Genomic DNA, 19,466 nt, shown 5'->3' on the forward strand with positions numbered 1-19,466 from the left:
ATCAACTGCTTGTCTGTTATGATCAGTTCAGAGTATTTATTCCTAGATGACTTGTGTTAGTTTCTCTGTAAAGAAATGATATCATATATACATTGGCGTGTTTGGTTTTAACTCTAGATTCGCTTGTGTCAATAAACTGTGCGACACCCCTGGCCTCGCACAGCTGTACTTCACTCCTCTTGGCAATGTATAGACATGGCACAAATGAACTCTAAAACCTGGACTGTGAACTGATGCGTGAGTGTTTGTGTCATTTTTTCAGTGTTTACACAGACTGTCCTGCATGACTGATTTGGAGAAAAAATAAAAGAAATAAAATTGGGCACCCATGTGTCAGCCATTGTGAACGTTCTCTTTGTCCCTCAAGAGGTCACCAAAGCTGTCAGCTACTCATCTTCCTTAAGGCCACGAAGCACACGCCAGTCAGTGTGTGTGAGCGTTCTGGTGTCTGTGTGTGCATGTGTGTGTGTGTGTCGTTATTGGCGTAGGGCAGTTCAGGGTACATTTAGCACTAAGCAAATAGCAGTGGGAGCAGTTTGGTCAGCTGTGATTAGCTGTAGAGAAGCTGAAACATTGAAGGTGACTACAGCGGCACCACTAATGCCTGTGAATGTCACTGAAGCCAGGACACAAAGTTTAGTCTAAATTTGTGTCTCTGCCTTTAGAAACTTAGCATTCAAGCCTTTCCTCATGAGACCCTTTAAGGATATATTCTACTGATAACACCTCTGCCCCATCTCACACACACACACACACACACACACACACACACACACACACACACACACACACACACACACACACACACACACACACACACACACACACACACACACACACACACCTACCTAAGAGATATGTATTTTCACTCCCAAGTAGCGACTGCATTAATCTTTTTTCTGTTCTTCTACAGGGGTGATTTACACTGCTGGTATCCTGGACTGTGAGACCAAAGATTCCTACTGGCTTAGTGTCTATGCCACAGATAGAGGGGTTGCACCCCTGTCAGCTTCTATTGAAGTCTTCATCCAGGTAGCTGCCAATGTTCACATTACACTGTGCATGCATAAGTGGTCTCATAAAGAGAAAATGTCTTCATTTTTGCAGATAGAACTAGAGGCATAAGCATGAAATTTCCCCAGTCGCGGTTTGCAGTGTTCAAGCATGTGCGCTTCTGGTTGGTGTTGTTTTTAATAGAAACTCATCAGTGGGAGTTTAATTAATACAACAACGTCATGCTTGATCAAAGTCATGCTTAATAAAATTTAGATACAGTCTTTTTTGTCAACGGGTAAATTACAGGCAGAGAATTTGACACAAGTGAATGGGTCCAAATCATAGTAGCAGTATTTAGACTGAAACCAGCGACTCTATGTTGAATTGTTGAATAACCTTTGCGTACCTGCTCACACCAAATGGTTTGAGCATCAGCTTCTGAGCCATCGTGCGCTGCAAAGGAGCTTCTGTTGACTCAGTGGGATTGTTTGTTACTTAGTTTGGTGGAGTATTCCCAACTTAATGTCACATTTATTCCCTCCATGTCCACATTTTTATTGAAAAAGCTTCAGTTTTATGTCTTCTTGGCTTTTACTGTATATTTGTGACTGTATTTGCTTTTTTTGCTTTCAGATGTGCTGCTTTTATAAGAATGATGACATTGTATGAAACAGTTCATCGTCTTTGCTTGTATCTATCACTGATAAATGCTCACAGCTTGTCAACATGTAACTACAGGCTAATTTGATGTTTTCATTCATTCTTATGGATCATTGCATCCCAAGTAACAATCTGGCACCAAACACTACCTGTGTTACACTCCAAAACGGTAATTGTGCTCAGTGTGTAGGCAACAGATGCACTCAACGGGAATTCTCCGTTTCAGCTTCTTCCGTTTTATTTGGCACTAAATAATCCACTGTCTAAACACTGAAATACACACATCAGTGCTAGACCATTGCTCTCCCTTTGGGGAAGAGTTCAGCAGTGGGAGGAAAAAGAAAAAGAGAAAAAAGAAACAAGCAGCCTTTTCTGGCTTCAGGATATTCACGTGTGGTGCTGTGATTGCTTCACTCCTGGCCTCTTCATCACAGACAAAAGTGGGAGAGATTAATCAGGCGCAGGTGCTTCTCATTCACCGGCTGAAACGTCTTGGCTCTGTGTGCCTCCCAGCGAATGCTCAATCAACGCTCTGTTTGCCATAAATATTGGAGATTTATGGTGTGAGAAAGGAAATTAATTCGCAGTTCATTTACAGTGTGACATCTATGACATTTCCTCGTAAATAAATTTCCATTTTGTGATTGATAACAGATCAACCCACACCTAGTCTCTATCGATTACCGAAGATACTAAAATCTGCAGATAGAGTTGCCTCACGACAACAAAATATTCCCGCTACGTTCCCATTTTGCTGGGTTTTGTTTTATCAGCACACCTATTGCCAATTCAGATTCAGCTCAGATATAGCTGAGAGTTAAAATAGATATGAACAACAATGTGTATCAAGTCCCTTATCCAGCTCTTGCCTTTTCTCCGTCTCTCCCTCTGTCTGTCTCACTTCTTTTATTGTCTCGCCTCTTTCTTTCTCAGGTAGAAGATGTGAACGATAATGCTCCCCTCACCTCTGATCCTATCTACCACCCAGTAATCATGGAGAACTCTCCAAAGGACGTGTCAGTCATCCGAATCCAGGCTCAGGACCCTGACCTCACTGCCACGTCTACTCGTCTGAGCTATCGCATTAGTGCTGGCAACCCGCAGAATTTCTTCACCATCAACCCAAAAACAGGTGAGACTCACAGAAATGAGAGTTTTAACAATTAAAACCCACTGGTAGCATAACTGATAGCATGTGGTGGGCTAATGGAATAACTAGAAGATATATTATACAAATAATCTGGGACACTGATGAGCTGCTCATCCTTTGTGGAATTTTACAGCAGTCAAAGAAGTTTTTTAGGACCTCAAATAGTGTATTTTACTACATTTTATAATATGTACAGCATAATTTCTTGAGTAGAAACATGCTTTTCTCAGAAAGTCAGACAAACGTATGAAATAAAAACCAAGGCTGAAGCTGGAGAAAGGTGTGAGGATTACTACCTTGTATTTGAATTAGGTTTTTCTATCGATACTAACAACCACCATCAGGGTTTAATGCTGCATGTTGGATCAAAACAGGATCTTCAACAGTCTGAGTTTGTGAGTTGATGCTGGGACAGCCTGTGGTTGTGTGTTGTTCAGAATTACAGCATGAAAAATTTAAATTTTTGAACATTTGTGAAAAATGATGCTGTCTTTGATCCAGTGGCTATTTTTTACTTTTATGTTTACGTTGCAGAAAAACTCACCATTTTCTGCAAATGGAACCTAACTGCGTTTTTTTTATTTATGTATTAGTCTAGTTTTTTTTTCTTTATCTTGTTGGACTGGCTTTCAAAAATTGGATTAGAAATTCTGAGTGAATTTTTAAAGCGAGCTCCAGCAATTTGGCTTTGCACTCCCATAACAACGTCTGACTCACGATGGACAGTTTGAAAAAGCGGATTAAAATAGATACAGCAAAAACAGATTTTTTTTCTTTTAGTCTATGAATTCTTTTTTCTTGTCAAAACTTGCCATTCAGCACAACTTAATGTTTGTTCAGAGGTGTGCTATGCCGGTAGCAGCTAATAAAGCTTTGAGCTGCTAGCCTCAATCAAAGATGAGAAGTGAGCCACAGAGGTCTGGTAAGCTCTCTTCTTTGAAACTCCTCACCACCCCCGGATTTTGTCATTCTCATACTTCATCCTGAGCCCCAACTGACGCTGCCTTAAAAGATAATTGCTTCAGGCAATTTATCAAATTTCACACAGCTCCTCTGAAGCCACAAAAGGCTTTATATATCTATTTTTTTCTTCCACATATGCGCTTGAAGACCTGTAAATAAGATTCTGGTGTGTAAAATCAGAGAAGTTCCCCTTTAAATTTCAGACGCAATGTTGGAACTTTAAAGTCCGTTTCCTGTCTCCTTTTCAGACTTTTTCTTAATGTTTTTCTGTGCATCTGTGAATTTTATATACCCGCAGAATCTTTTTTTCAGACTTTCATGCATTTGAATTTCTCATACATTTTTTTAACAGGCTCACAAAACATGATTTACAACAGCAGTCTGTGAACTGAATATCATCTCACGGCATTATGCCTGAATATCATTTCAAACTCTGGAACTTTGTGTAAAAACATAGGATCCTTTTCGAAGTCTGTCTTGATCCCATCCTTTTTAACAATCTTAATGTACTACAAAAATGATGTCTATTTTTTAATTAGTAATCAAGCCATGCTGAGAAAATGGCCACATTTGAAAATTGGAAGAATTGTCGTCGTATTCATGCAGGATCCAAACATTGTTGAAGCAACAAAAAAAAAAAAAAACATTTCTCTTGTGTTTCAGTTGTTTGCTGCCAAGTCTGAAGTCTGGGGATGTCCCCATGCATTCTCGATACAAACTCTGCTTGAAGATTACATTAAAGAATTATTGAAGAGGTGACATGTTTTATTCAGATCCAGAGGAAAAAAACATTGTGAAGTCTTTGCTATCTGTGCCCTAGATTAAATCATGAGTATTTCAATAAACAGCAAAAGGCAAATATGAACACTCCCGCTGTTACAGGAAGCCAGTATTCTCAGAGAAATAATAATCAAAAACTGATGGTCTGCATGTAACACACAACATGTCTGCTTAAGGTAGAAGGAATGCCCTAATGGTATGCTGTTGCATGTTCACTCTGTTTGTAAATCAAAGGGGTATTTCCCTTTATCATCCACTGCGCCTGTTTGAATATGCTTTTGTGCATTATGGTTCTAATATTGACACTATGTAGGGAAGCGGATGGGCTGAACCAGGGTGAGAAAGCTAATATTGATCCCTGACAGAGGCATGCTGATCCTCACACATTCATTAATATGTAACTGTACCCGTCACACATGATTTCTCACTCATATCACATCTTATCTGCAGTAGTGCCTGTGTTGATGCATCCGTCTAACGCTCGTGCTTTTAATGCAGGTGGAAAAACATTTGTTTTTCAGCAGATCAGAACACACATCCAGCAGGTGTAGCTATGAATAATATGTCTGTGTGTGCGAGAGAAAGAGACGGTGTGGCAATTAAACAAATTGATCAGTTGGTTACAGCATTGTGTTAGAAAGGGCATTTCAGTTGCAATGAGTCGATGAGGGTGACGCCACAGCCAGAGCACACAGCTGTGTGAAAATAATTTTGCCTTTGTGTGTGTGAGTCTGTGTATGTGTGTGAGTAGGGGGATTTTATTTCCATGGTATCTGTATGTGTGCCACAGGGGAGAGTTTTTAGCCATCTGAGCCCTGCTGTCTGTCTCAGTAAAAGACCCACGACATTTTGTTATCTGCTAGTCATTAATTTTATACAAGGGAACTCATATTGATGACAGTATTTTTCACACTGTGATAAATGAACTTTACAACAATACTGAGTAATTGGTTTTTACTGTTTCAAACCATCTTTTCTCTCAGAGGAAAAACTCCAGATTCTACCAGCTTACTGAATCCAATAAATAACATGAGGTTTGTGTCTCATTTGGATATGCTTTACTGTGTAGTTTTATAAGTCCCAACGTATGAATTTGAATGCACCTTTACCATAATTTCCATTGTATTGTGACTGACAGTGTCAGTCTGTTAGTGTGGTAATAAGACATGCATGATATGTGTTCAGTAGAAATCACTTCTGACTGTTTACTCAGTTCAAAACTTTCCATCCGCAAAGGGAATTTTATTGGGTAGATGAATAAACAAAACCCAGCTGACTGATTTGTTTTCATAAAGCGTTTGCCAGGAACACTCTGACCTGAACTGCTGTGAAATTTCTTCATGAAGTTTCAAATTGTTTTTCAAAACTGGGTTCGGGGTGGTTCAAAGTGATGCATTTTTCAAGTTCACTCTGGAAATGTCAATTTGATGGGTTTGAGGTAGCGCAACAATTCCCAAAATGTTTTGAAGCACAACTTTGAATGAGTGCAAAGTGTGTAAATGTGCTGTGACAGCTTACAGTGCTGTCTGCTGGTCTCGGGATGTGTGAGTGAAGCCTACCTCCTTTGGGGAGGAAAACAGAGCAGATAAGTGTTGACACAGGGTGTTAGATGGAGCGGCTTCTTGTAAAAGCATGCATGTTTGCAGAGCGCCGTCATGGAGTCATGGTGGCCGTGTGACCTTTTATGTTTTTCCAGCTCTATGTTGGATTAAAGTGGTTTTGCTGTACCAGGACACTTTTGATGAAAAATCTCCTTTTAGTCCATTACAATGCAGTGTCAGTACAGATTTTGATGTCTCAAGTTTGTATTTTTAATATTGCTCAACTAGAAAATGTACTAGAGACTGTCTTGTGACAGGATCACACCCACTTGCTGTCAACGTGCTGACGTTCCAACCCATGGGTACTCAGTAGTGATTGCCACATTATCGCATGAGTTCTCAGTGAGTACCCAGATCAATACCTACAGATAACAAACCTCTTAAGTGGGCCCTTTCTTCCTAAGGCATGATATGGTGGTCAGTTAATGAGGAAGGGTATGAGCTGTAATGATTTCAGACATGGCCACTGGACCCTGACATAAATTTTGTGTCTGACTGAAAGTGTGGGAGGGGACTGCTGAATTATTTTTTCTCATGTCACATTAACATGGAATACTGTCCAAGTGCAGATGTGCTGCAAGCTGTACATCATTGATTTTTATCTCACTCGCACTGTGTTCTGCTGAACAAGCCTCCCCCCTCCCCCCCTCCAGTCTCTCTCCTACAGCTTGCGACCGCTGCTCTAGATTTACTCCTAATTTGTTTAATTGAAGTTAGCCTGCGTAACAAGCTCAAGGTGACACTGCGATATGGGCAGGCGCGGGAGTGTGTCAGTGTGCGTGTGTGTGTGTGTGTGCGTGTGTGTGTGTGTGCATGCGTGCGTGCGTGCACATCATAATTTCAGTTTACCCACTGACTGTTGACTGCACAGTGTTTTAAGCATCTTAAATAATCCCTCGTTACTGCAACGCCTCATTGCACTGGCACAAACACATTATCACCATTCAAGCACCTTTACTGTTATCATTCCACATGGAAACTACAGAGCACTATGAAAAATCTATGGTCATGTATACCATGGCAGTCTTGAGTTTCTAATGACTTCTGTAAGTCTGAATTTTCTATGATGGAATCATTGAAACAGTCAAGAGGCAGTCATGTATTTAAATTTTGTCAGATTTATTAAAGCTCTTTTGGAAATACAACAAAATCTGCTGTATCAAAAATATACATACAGCAATGCTAATATCTGGTTAAACGTCTCTTGACTATTTTCACCTCAACTACGCACTTTTGGTAGCCGTTCACAAGCTTCTTTGACCACTAATCTTGAAAGAATTGGTGCAATTCAACTTCATTTGTTGGCTTACTGACAAAGCCTTGTTTCTTTATCACAGTCCACAGGTTCTCAATGGGCCTTAAGTCAGGACTTTGGGGAATCCAGTCTAAAACATTCATTTTAGCCCGATTTAGCCTTTTCTTTACCACTTTTAATTTGTTTTGGGTCATTGTCATGTCAGAATTTCCAACTGCATCCAAGACCCAACCTTATGACTGGTGATTTTAGGTTTTCTTAAAGAATTTCGGGGTTAACTTCCTTCTTAATTATTCAATTTACTTCATGTAAAGCACCTGTTCCACTGGCAGCAAATAGTCCCAGAATGTAATACTACCACTACCATGCTTGATGGTTAGTTTGGTGCTCTTGGGGCAAAAAGCTTCACTTTCGCTCCCTCGAAGATATTTATACGTGATTTTGGGATCTGTTGCTGCTTTGAAATGGCTCAAGTCAATAATTTGCTTTTTTAGATCTTTACTGAGCTCCTCATGTTGTACCACAGTAGCATTTGTGGCTGAGTCTGATGAGTGCATCACAGGGTCTGATTTAAATAGGCTCAGAGAAGTCAGAAGCTGTAGTAAATCAGTCACTCACAAGAAGGCACGAGACCATTCCACTAAGAAAATTTGATCAGTACAACTGTCTACATCTCCAAAAACTGATTCAAGTTGCTGTATGTGTATTTTTTACCTGGCTGATTTTGTCGTATTTCCAGAACATCTATAATAAATCTATGAAAAAGTAAAAATGCGTTATTGACAGGTGTTTCATTATATATGTATGTCATTTGATGTTGACTGAGTTTCTGCTGTGAATATACATAAGCATGCTACAACAAATTCTTTTTGCTCAACAATAACAAAATAATAGCATTTCAGTAGTGAGTTTGCGTTTTTTTCTGTGTACTTGTTGGGATAGATTGAGGCCAAGACAAATGTGTCCAATCGAATTCGGGTGCTGTTACGAGATGTTGAACAGACTACAAGGATTGTGATCAGCAACATTCATTTACTCTGAAAAACAAAAGTCGATTCACCGGATTGTAAAGGGCTGTATTTGCTTTTGGATGAATGCATTTTTTCTTCTTTTTTTGTGGCCAGTGAGAAAAATGGCTGGGGAGCTTTTGTTTTGTTTTATGAATAAACCTTGCAGTTGCATAAATCTGTTTACACAGTTACTTTGTGGAGACAAAATTCAAATCCTGTTAGTGTATATCAGCAAATTTTAGGGTCACTACTTGGTTTGAGGTGATGTTAGTGTATAGGCTAAAAAGGGATAGAGTTGACGTAAATCCTTGAGAAACGAATGTAAGTCAGTGTAATATCCTGTGAAGTGAAGTGAAGTGAAGGAAACATGACTGTGTGCGGGGGAGAGGAGGGCCTTTGTAGTTGTACGATGATAGCGAGCCAGCTAGAAAATGACAAAATAAGAAAACACTGAAATCCAAGCGGAGAACAAAAAATGACAGCAGAAAATGGAGCTGTCGTTGCCTCTGATTTCCACTGCAGCCCGCTCGAGTTTGTCAGACCTTCTCACCACCAACTAAACAATCTGGCTCGATCAAAGCTATTATCAGTGGCCTCACTCCTTTCTCTCTGTCCCAGTGGCTCGCTGGCCAACCGAATGACCCTCAGCCGTGCAGTACCATATGAACATGTGCCAAATGTGATTGCCTCTGCCAGGCGCTGCAGGCTATAGTTTCTGGAGCAAAATGTTTAGATGTCAGTGTACAAGTGCACACACTTGCTCATTATTGAGGTTAATCTAAATGCAAATTTATTTTACTTCAGAAACGGTATCTAAAGTTTCTCTTCTGATTTTTTTTTTTAGGTCTGATCACGACCACTGCAAGGAAACTGGACAGAGAACAACAGGCAGAGCACTTTTTAGAGGTACAGTAAAACCTGAACACTCTTCATAGGTTCATAGTATAATTATTTATCCAGCCCTGCCACCTGCCACAGCCCACTATTAACAAAGACAGTTTGGAGGACAACCCTGCCAGGCCCTCAAGGCTCCATAAACTGTGATGAATGGCTGTAGTTTTGGGGCCCAGGTTTGGGATTTTCTAAATGTAATCATTCATCATTGGTTATCTTCTCCACTCAAGACGGGAACAGGGAGGAGAGGAGTTGGTCTGCTCAGCATTTGATAAGTGCAGACACTGGGCATACAGATAGCTCTGTGATTACCATTTCTGTTGCTCCTGCTGCTCTGCATGCAGATGAACCTGATAATCAGAGATTCTTGACTTTAGAGACATGAGCAAACTTCTCTTTCCCCAGACTTTTCTTCCGACTTATTAAATGCTGTTGAATCTACAAGCACTATGCCCTTCCACAAAATGGAATGAAATAACCTGCAGTTGACCCACAGCATTGCAGCTTGGAGTTTTTATTATGTATTGTATTATACGTCTGCGCTGCCAGTTGACTTGTCTGCAGTTGTAGTGCTTTGTTTAGCTCCTGTCCTCAATAAGAACTCATCTTATGACAACACATTGCGAAATGAAAGCAACAAAGAAGCCTGGATTGTTCACTTTGAAAAGAAGTTTAACACTGGGGCTAGAGAGGTCTTTGTTGTTACATCGTCCTGTCCTGTGATTTCAAGAGGAATGCCAGTCCATGCATGCCACCCACTGGTCCGCCCGCCAGCCTGTGCTGCCTGCCTGTAATTAATAGTCTAGTGAGCAGTCAGGCTAGCAGCAATGGTGTTCACCCTTATCTGATCCAATTGATCAGTGATCAGACCTCTGCCTCCAGGGGATCAATAATACAAAGAGATTTCCCGTGAGCTCAGCCCCACGTGGCCCTCCACTTCACACTGGCAGCCGCATAGTGTGAGCAAGATTTAAGATGTCAATAAATGTATGGAACAACATCCCACATGTGACAAAACATATTTCTCCCCAATGATGTTTTACATTGTGATGTCATGTTTAACTTAGAGGGATGCTGTCTATGTAGTGACTAATGGGAATCCAAATAAATATTCTTCAATAGACAATATTGCATCTTTATGACCAACTCCTCTGTGCTTTTTTTGTGTGTTCGCTCATGTGTTTGCACGTTTTTCTTTAGGTGACAGTAATAGATGGCCCCGTGACCACCCGCCAATCCACTGTGTGGGTCATAGTTCACATCGAGGATGAGAACGACAACCCACCAACCTTCCCAGAGGTCACCTACCGCATCAGCCTGCCCGAACGAGACCGGAACAAACGCAGTGAGCCTGTCTACCGAGTCTTTGCCTATGACCGTGACTCTGGAGCCAATGGCAATATAACCTACAGCATTATTGATGGTAATGAGGATGAAAAGTTCAGTATTGATCCCAGGACTGCTATGGTGTCATCAAAGAAGATGGCCACTGCGGGCAGCTATGACATCCTCACTGTGAGTTTAATTTATGTTTAAAACATGATCCTTGTTGTTATAAAGGGCCCTGATTTCTGATTACTGTTTGCTCTGAACCTGACTCACTCATTAGCATCATGGCAAACATGAAAGTAAATCAAAAGTCTGAATTACCGACTGCAGATGGTCTTACTTGGGAGCACTGCGATCTCTTTCTGACACGGTGCTCTTGTCTCCTCCCACTTCTTGATTGCTGCTTTTTCAATTCATTTTCTTTCAAAAAAAGTCATAGCCGGTTGGGGGTCAGTTAGTTTATTTGGCTCCGATTTCATGCAAAGTTGGCAGGAACAAACGCAGTCACAATGCCATTTTTCATCAGGCACAAACCCAGGTATTTGAGCTTGCACTTTTTCCCGGGGCCAATGATTTCAGCCGTGCCAAGGTGGGAGCAGTGGCACAGTTGTGTTTGTGTGCATCAGGTGGCATGGTGCGTCTTTGATATCAGCCGTGCCAAGGTGGGAGTAGCAGCACAGTTGTGTTTGTGTGCATCAGGTGGCTCAGTGCGTCTTTGATATTCTGCCGTGAAATGGAACCTTTCATCCTGTTCAGGTTTTGTCTTAAGTATAAATTGCTGCTTTTTGTCTTTATTTGATTGGAAAATTCTTTATACTAACAGTGCCTTCTTCGTGCTCATGTCATTACCATTATGCACTTTTCGGAGGAAAAGAGCTCGTAGTTGAATTGTGGAGAGTGAACACATCAGTCTTCTCCCCTCCAACTGTGTCACTTTAATGCTGTTCTCTAAGCAAATAATGTATTTGACTGAGAGGTCATGTCTTCAGTGAGCACCACTTAAAGCCATATTTTACAATTACCTCTTATATAGGTTCCTCCATCAGTTTAGTTCATTTATTTTGATCAATTGTATTCCTATTGAGAGTGTGAAAGCTATTTGAAATCAGGCAGGGACATTCATCACATTCAGTGGTGGGAGAAGCATTCAGATCCTTTCGTTAAGCGGCAATACAACGGTGTAAAAATGCTCCCTCACAAGTGAAAGTCCTGCATGAAAAATCCTGCTCAAGTAAGAGCATTAACAGCGAAATGTAATTAAGGAATCAAGTGAATGTACTGAAGCAGTATGTTCTTGCTGTAATTGCAGGAGGTGAAGCTAGTTTTAACTACTTTCTATACACTTTCATATATCCATTGACAGCAGCTAAATCTGAGGGCTTGTCAGATGATTAATGGGAGAGAAAAGAAGTAAAGAAGATGATGCTCTATTTTTATTTTTTCATTTTGGGTGAGACAGTGAGTCATTTGAACATGTAATAAAATGAAAGCATGTAAAAAGTTCAAAGGGAAAAATCAATTCTTGCTGGAGCTGTTAACAATTCATACATCTGAAATGTGACCTGGACTACACAAGGCTGTTTAGAAGACGCCCGAAGCCAAAAATGGTTTGATCTTTGAATATACGTTGTCTTTTAAAAGCTTTGTAAATTAACCATTGTCTTAAATCTTCACCTTACAAATCACTAAAGCTATTCTATGAATGTAGAAGAATAAAAAGTGCAATACTTTAATCTAAAATGTGGTGTGGTGGAAGTAGAAAGTAGCATTAAAATCTTCCACCCAAGTACAGTCCTTCCACCACTGATGGCATTAAACTGGAAATATAGAGGTCAAATTTTGAGGTGAACGACATATTATTTATGGATGGGATGTTGCTGCTGAAGTGTAGGTGTAGTCAATGTACTGTAGGTACAGCGTCAGTGTAGAGGAGATGAGTATAAATCATCAGCGTAGTTTTGACAGTCACAAGTGAAGAGGCCAGAATTCTAATCTACTCACAATGTTTGCTTGGCTTGAATACATACATACTAACACCAGCCCGGGGAACGGTAAATCTTCTTCCTCCACTTGTAAAATCTACCGCCTTGTGCTCCTGGACCTGTACGCTGAATATCATCTCTAAGTATTGTTTTTTTTTTTGTCCCTCTTAGATAAAAGCAGAAGACAGCGGTGAGCCTGCATTGTGGTCCACCGTCAAACTCCACGTAGAGTGGATTCGCAAGCCTGTCATCTCATCGCTGCCCCTGCAGTTCACCCAGAGGTACTACAACTTCTCTGTTACGGAAACGGCGGCTGTGGCTCAGCCGGTGGGAGTGGTGGCCGTCAGCCAGTCGAGCACACCTGTGTGGTTCAATATCATCGGTAAGAAAATGAATGCGCGATGCTAAACCAAACCAAATATTCAATGCATATTCAGAATTTTCTTATACCTTTAAAAACTGTAAAAATGTTGTGATCACAATAGCAAAAATTAACACAATTATGCGTGCTATTGCTCATATTTGAATTGTTTTGGTAGTTAGGAATACAAATTTGTTTTGTTTTTTTAAATTAACCAGACTTCTGAACAGTTGTGAATATACCAGATGATCAGTTTACTTTGAATTGATTGAGCAATTGCATTGAACAGATTTATCCATCAGCATGATCAGACTTTTATTCTGTTAAAAGAATGATTGCTTGGCTTTTTGCATCAGACTTGTCCAAGATAAACCGGAACCAGCACACTAGAAGTGAGCCAATCTCTATCAGTTGCATATTAAGACATAGTCGAATAATGAAATCTATACAAACAGTTCACTTCTTCATGGTGTACTTTGTCAAATGCAAGCTGGCAAAGGGTGAACAATGAACCATTAAAATGTCTTGCTGCTCTCCCTCTGGTGAAAACAATAAATCAGGAGCATATACCTGTCTGCCTGTTTAAAACTGGGGAGCTCTACCTGAGAAAGTGATGAGCTCATTATTGATTGTTCCTAAACAGTTCTGAAAAACACCTTTGTCAAGATGTTAACAGGAAAATTAACTGATTATTAGCCGATTATTCTTCTTTAGTCGCACGTGTCATAGGGAAGGATATAGAAAATCAAATGTGGTGGGTTTTGCCCTGCTCCACTCTTACTGTTGATACTGGTGGCGTAATTGTACAGGATATGGCCATTAATATTTCACATATGGATGATTATCTTGACTTTCAAACTTCGAAATCTGGACTCACAGGCCCCTCACCCACTCTGGAGAATTCTGCTGAAAAGTCCATTTACATTACTTAATGACAGACAAACGTAAAAAGTATCAAGAGGTCAGATTTGCAGTGCTGTATATAGATGATTCAGACCTTTGATCACAAGAATATCTTGACTTCATAAATATTGATAACCCCTTTTTTGCTTTTTCCCCTCTCTCTCACTTTTAAGGAGGACGACTTGCCAGAGAAACGTTCTACATTCCGCAGAATGCTTGTGGAAAGAACTGCTCACTTGACACAGGTCTGGTCAGAGTTAATTTCCTCCACAAAAAGCCCTAGGTTTTGAAGGAATTCTGAAAAGTCAGGAAATATTGCACATAGTACCATGACCTTGTTTAGCCAAAAGCAGTATTTATTGATCGGAGTTGGAAAAAGGATTCTCACACAGCTCCACACAAACAGCTGTGGTTTGTTATCTCTGCCCAGGCAGGACAGGTTTATGCCATTAGTTCAGCTACAATGCTGCTACTTGGGAAAGTAAATGTGGATAGTTGTGATACAGTCTGCCTCTAACGGTAATGCTCCCACTTCCATGAGACTTCTCCAAATGAAAGTGTATTTTTATGGAGTACCTGCTCATGCTGTGATGTTAAAGCGACAATGACACTCTCGATTGAATTTGAGTCCGCCTTATTTTCTTTCTGCATTTCCCGATAAACCTGAAAGTGGCCATAATTGCTATTTTGTGCAATAACAATGCTTCAAATGGCAAACACACTGAGAGACATCACTTTAACTGCAGTGATGAACCTGAATAGAATCATGACTCCAATTTGCAGTCCATCCTCAACTTTATGGATCTTTATGGCGCTGGGCTGTTTAAGCTGTCCAACTCACAACATCACTATTTTGGATCACTCTCACTGCTCTCTTGAATTTGTTCTTAGCCATTTAAACAAAACAAATCAAAAACAAAAACCACAATAAAAATCATGAGAAAAAATGTAGAGAGTGGAACAACTAACAACTAAAGAGGCAGACATTTCCCCCAGGGGTTGGTAGAGACCAACACCTGAGTTTAAAGTGTGTATATTGCACTTACATTTACAGGTGGCCACAAGTCCAAATCCACATCCAAACGGGTTGTACTGCTGCTCCATACCTGCTGGATATGCAAATAAATAAATAATAAAAAAACATCTGTGATGACATTCCCCATTTCAAGCTAAATAGTTTGGCATTATTGCCACATGTGGTCTAAAATGTTGGGAATGTATGTGAATGTAAAGTTTTTAATCCTGTTAACATTAATATATAATGTATTTTTATATGCTGTGAGGCATATCATGAGCAAAACAGGCAATCAGCAACATCACTAAGCTTTTGAAACTGCAGTGTATGGATGAAGGTCTCAAAAACATGGATTCAGACAGTCAGGGTTTCCTACGTAAGAAACCCAAAGAACTAATCCTGTCAACTTGATTGACGCTTTCTGTATCATTCTTCAGAGTTGCTTTCTGGTCAAGCCAAACAACTTAACGTGTAATTTTTATACGCAAAAATGAGTTTTTGGGTGTTCAGTCAATGCATGGAGAGTGGCATACTCTCACAGTAAGGGGGGAAAATGCATTAGTCTGATTTGCTGATGTACAGTAAAAAGGAGTTGTAAGTTTCTCTCACTCCTTGTAGAGATATATTTAAATATTCAATGATTTTTGGAGATGTTCATGCTTTTTTGTCCATATTCATTCATGTGTGCATACCAGTGGGATATGTTACAGAAAAATCTCCGCGTACAAGGCCAGTGTCTTAACTCCAGCTAAAGTAACTTAATTAAGAAATATGAATTGAACAGGTTGAAAGAAAATTGGCTCATTAACAGAATGTTTATGTGCATACATGCATCTGCAGTACATTTTAATTACCTGTTCAGATTTTGTATCAGTTGTAAATTATAGATGCTACCAAACACTATGAAGACTCCCTTAGACGCACCTATCCAAGAGAGAAACAGAATACTTTTTTAGACTCCGTACTGTGACTTTTGTTTCTCTTAATGCTGTGAGATTGTCCCCTCGTGGTATAAAATTGACCAGCCTCTCCTCTAGAAAAAAGAAAACAACGAAAAAAAAAAAGTGTGAGTCCCCGTGGTTTGCTCCCACTCAACACGCATCAGTGGTTCTGTGAAAAATGCCCAATCAGTATTCATATGCTGAGGGGAGCTCAAGCTCCCAGATATCTCGAGAGAGAAGCTGGAATGAGACGAAGGGTGGTACTGAATACCTAACACGTATCAATCCTCTCCCTCACTTTAATCAAACATTAAGCCTCTAAACTGTACACTCACCGCCCGTGGAAAACACCCGGCTGCAGGTTTTTGATCTCTGAGATGGGTTGTGTTTTGGAGTGATAAGACAGATGTTTGTGTGGCTGTTAACAGCTCTCAGGCTGCCAAGTGGGTTCACTGCTACATCGCATTGCATTTCAGTTCATTTTATTTCACAGACCCTCCAGCTCCAGACGAAGGCACCTGGCCAAAACAATTACACAGTAATAACTTAGAGCACCTGAGTTTAGCACGCAAAGTGAATACTAAATGACAGACACTTGGTGTGTAATTGTATGTGTGTGATTCCAGGGAGCTTTGACATGCAGTTTGACCTTCAAGTGGGAGTGGGGACTCTAGTCGTGGCCAAGCCCCTGGATGCAGAGGTGCAGTCTGTGTTCAACATGACGATACAGGTGACAGATGGGACCAACTTTGCCACAGCGCAGGTACACAGAGTTTTGATTTGTTATGCACTGGCACTGCCTCTTACACACTGCAGACCCACATCGAATTAAATTATTGTTACCTCTTTCCTAGGGGAGCTGTTTACTCTCAGCTTCCCTTCCTGCGCTTGCACTCCCCTTTTTCTGAAATTATCTCTTGCTGACTGTGAAATGTGCTTTTTGTCGCTCCGTCTTTGACATTCCCCTGTGCTGCTGTTGTCTTGGCTGGCCTGCTAGGTCTTCTTTTGCAAGGGAAATCCTTGATATCAGTGGATTAATGGGATTACTCTGGGAAATAAAGGTCAAGTGTTTGTATAAGACAAAAAAAAGTGCCCACAACCCCTTTGGACAACACACAGTCTAGCTTAGAGAAATAATAAAATGTTGTTTGGAAATTGTTTTTCGATGATATCGTGCAAATGAAAAATTCAGCAGGGAGCATTGCCCTACATCAAGTATTATCTGTCGCCGAGGCTAATTCTACACCATGCTCCTCTCTCTGTGGATAATATATTGAGCACAATTCTCGTCTGTACTTAATTTGCTGACTTTGCAAATTTCCTCGTCTGTCTCTTTGTCGCTCAGGTGTTCATCCGAATACAAGACAGCAATGACAACCCTCCAGTTTTCTCCCAGTCAGCCTATGATGTCAGTGTCTCCGAGGATGTACCAGCCGACATGGAGCTGCTGCGGGTCAGAGCGTCGGACGTGGACGAGCGTGCACGTTTGAGCTTCTCCATCTACGGCAGTGTAGATCCAGCCAGCATGAGGCTGTTCAGGGTCAACCCCGGTACTGGAATGGTCTACACTGCAGACAGGCTGGACTACGAGGCCAGAACGCAGCACATCCTCACTGTTATGGTGAGAAAGGAGACATGGAGGGCATGAGTTTCCACTGTGTGTGTGTGTGTGCGCGCTTGGCTGGTAGTGTGAGCCTGCATATGCGTGTCCCCGCGCTTTCTGCTAAATGATGCTCCTCTTGGCAACTGTACCTGCCTTACTTAATTTTAGCTGATTTCATTAATTTATCACCTCCTACAACTCTATCCATATTCATCTCTCACGTCACCCGATACTGCTGCAGGTCAAGGATCAGGAGTTTCCATTTAACCGTGACCTGGCTCGTATCCTGGTGGCGGTGGAGGACTCCAATGATAACATCCCCTACTTCACCAGCACCGTGTACGATGCAGTAGCCTATGAGAATTCTCCTGCAGGCACTTCTGTACTGCAGGTGACGGCCCTAGACAAAGACAATGGGATTAATGGGCAACTCACCTATAGTACGGAAGCAGGTGTGGTGCCATCTAAAAGAAAATTATTACCATTTTTATGTTTCTTTTCTGGCTTTATTTAAATGATGTGAGTAAACTGTGCCCTTTTCGTGAATAAGAAATTGGAATTGAAATTCAGTTTTTCTGCATTTAACAGTAATGGTGTCTATAACCTTTCTGCTACTTTCAGGTAACTCTAATGGTGTGTTTGGCATTGATAATGCCACAGGCCTTATATTCATTGCCAAGGACTTGGACCTCACCTCTGTGGGCTTTTACACCCTCACTGTACGCGTCACCGATAGCGGATTTCCTCCATTAATGGCCACAGCTACAGTTCGCATTTCTTTGATGCTGTCCGACTTCTCCAAACCCAAATTCACTCAGAAGGAGTATCAGACTGAGGTAAAGAGAGACATGCCTGACTTGAAGAAGGGATGCATGGGAGAGAGAGCTGGGGAGATGGCTGGAAAACTGAGCATATACATCACTATAGTGACTAAAATCTTGTTTGTCCGTTTTTACAGATAATGGAGAACAGCAAAATTGGAACATATGTGACCACCGTTAGCGCCCTCAGCCGCTCTGCGCTCATTTATGACATCACCAGGGGCAACGAGGAGCAGTGCTTCGTTATCAACCATCATACTGGTGTTATCACTACACGCAGAATGCTTGACTTTGAGGTTTGTTGTAAATCTTTTGCTTCATTATTTTCCTTCAAAAAAAATCAGGGACTTTAGATGTTAAGTTTTTTCCCACCAGACGTTACCATCAGGGAAGCCTTTGTTCTGTCCCTGACACATTCTGTACTTTGACAACATCCAAACATACAATCAGAGTCATCTATTTAGTGACAAGAGGAACAAGCAGTCCTGCAACAGATGGTATGCTCCCCCCAGAGCCCTGATCTGAACAGCACAGAGTTAGTGATTATGTTTGGTAACTGAGACAGCCTGAATCCACAGAGGAACTGGGGCAACTTCTCCAAGATTCTTGGAACCACCAACCTGCCAAGTACCTTGAAAAACTTTGTGCAAGTGTGTCTTGGAATTTTGATGCTGCTTTAAAGTCAAAGGGTGGTCACACTAAATGTTGATTAGATTTTATCTTCCTGTTCTTACGTTAAAATTAAGTTTGTTCATGCATTTTATTTTTTATAATTCTTGAAAGCGTCTTCACATAACTATTCATGCTTAAAATGTGCAGAGTAGTGTGGCGCTGAACAATTAATTGATATGTCCCAGGGTTTAAACAATGATCTCATGTTGTAAGACTCCATCACATGTTTTAAACCTATTACACAGTGAATGTCTGTCAGAAACATTACAATCAGATGTTTTCCCTAAATTGTTTGACCTGGTGGATATTTGAAACAACACTTGCACTCATTGGATTGCTATGTTTTGACAGAAGACAACAATCTATTTTGTGATGGTGCGTGCCCTGAGCATGGCTGGAATGGAAGCCAGCACCACTGTCATCATCCAAGTTGGGGATGTCAATGATAGCCCACCTGTATTCCAACAACTCAGGTATCAGTGGTCGTCATTTGACGTACAAAAGAGGAGAGCTTTGCCGTTGACATGCAG

At 40.9% G+C, this 19,466-nt stretch overlaps 1 protein-coding gene across 1 annotated transcript in view; it reads left to right on the forward strand.

Annotated features, from left to right (window-relative positions):
• The window catches only part of LOC110962196 (protocadherin Fat 3), a 65,902-nt gene that overhangs the window by 9,160 nt on the left and 37,276 nt on the right, over positions 1-19,466 (forward strand). The window contains 12 exon segments of the mRNA XM_051937325.1: positions 914-1,032; positions 2,590-2,788; positions 9,260-9,321; positions 10,510-10,824; positions 12,792-13,002; positions 14,058-14,129; positions 16,467-16,603; positions 17,186-17,461; positions 17,685-17,895; positions 18,065-18,279; positions 18,402-18,560; positions 19,288-19,409. Coding sequence (XP_051793285.1) covers positions 914-1,032; positions 2,590-2,788; positions 9,260-9,321; positions 10,510-10,824; positions 12,792-13,002; positions 14,058-14,129; positions 16,467-16,603; positions 17,186-17,461; positions 17,685-17,895; positions 18,065-18,279; positions 18,402-18,560; positions 19,288-19,409 — 2,098 coding nt within the window.

This window comes from Acanthochromis polyacanthus, chromosome 17, assembly GCF_021347895.1.
Source record: "Acanthochromis polyacanthus isolate Apoly-LR-REF ecotype Palm Island chromosome 17, KAUST_Apoly_ChrSc, whole genome shotgun sequence".
Classification (NCBI taxonomy): Eukaryota; Metazoa; Chordata; class Actinopteri; family Pomacentridae; genus Acanthochromis; species Acanthochromis polyacanthus.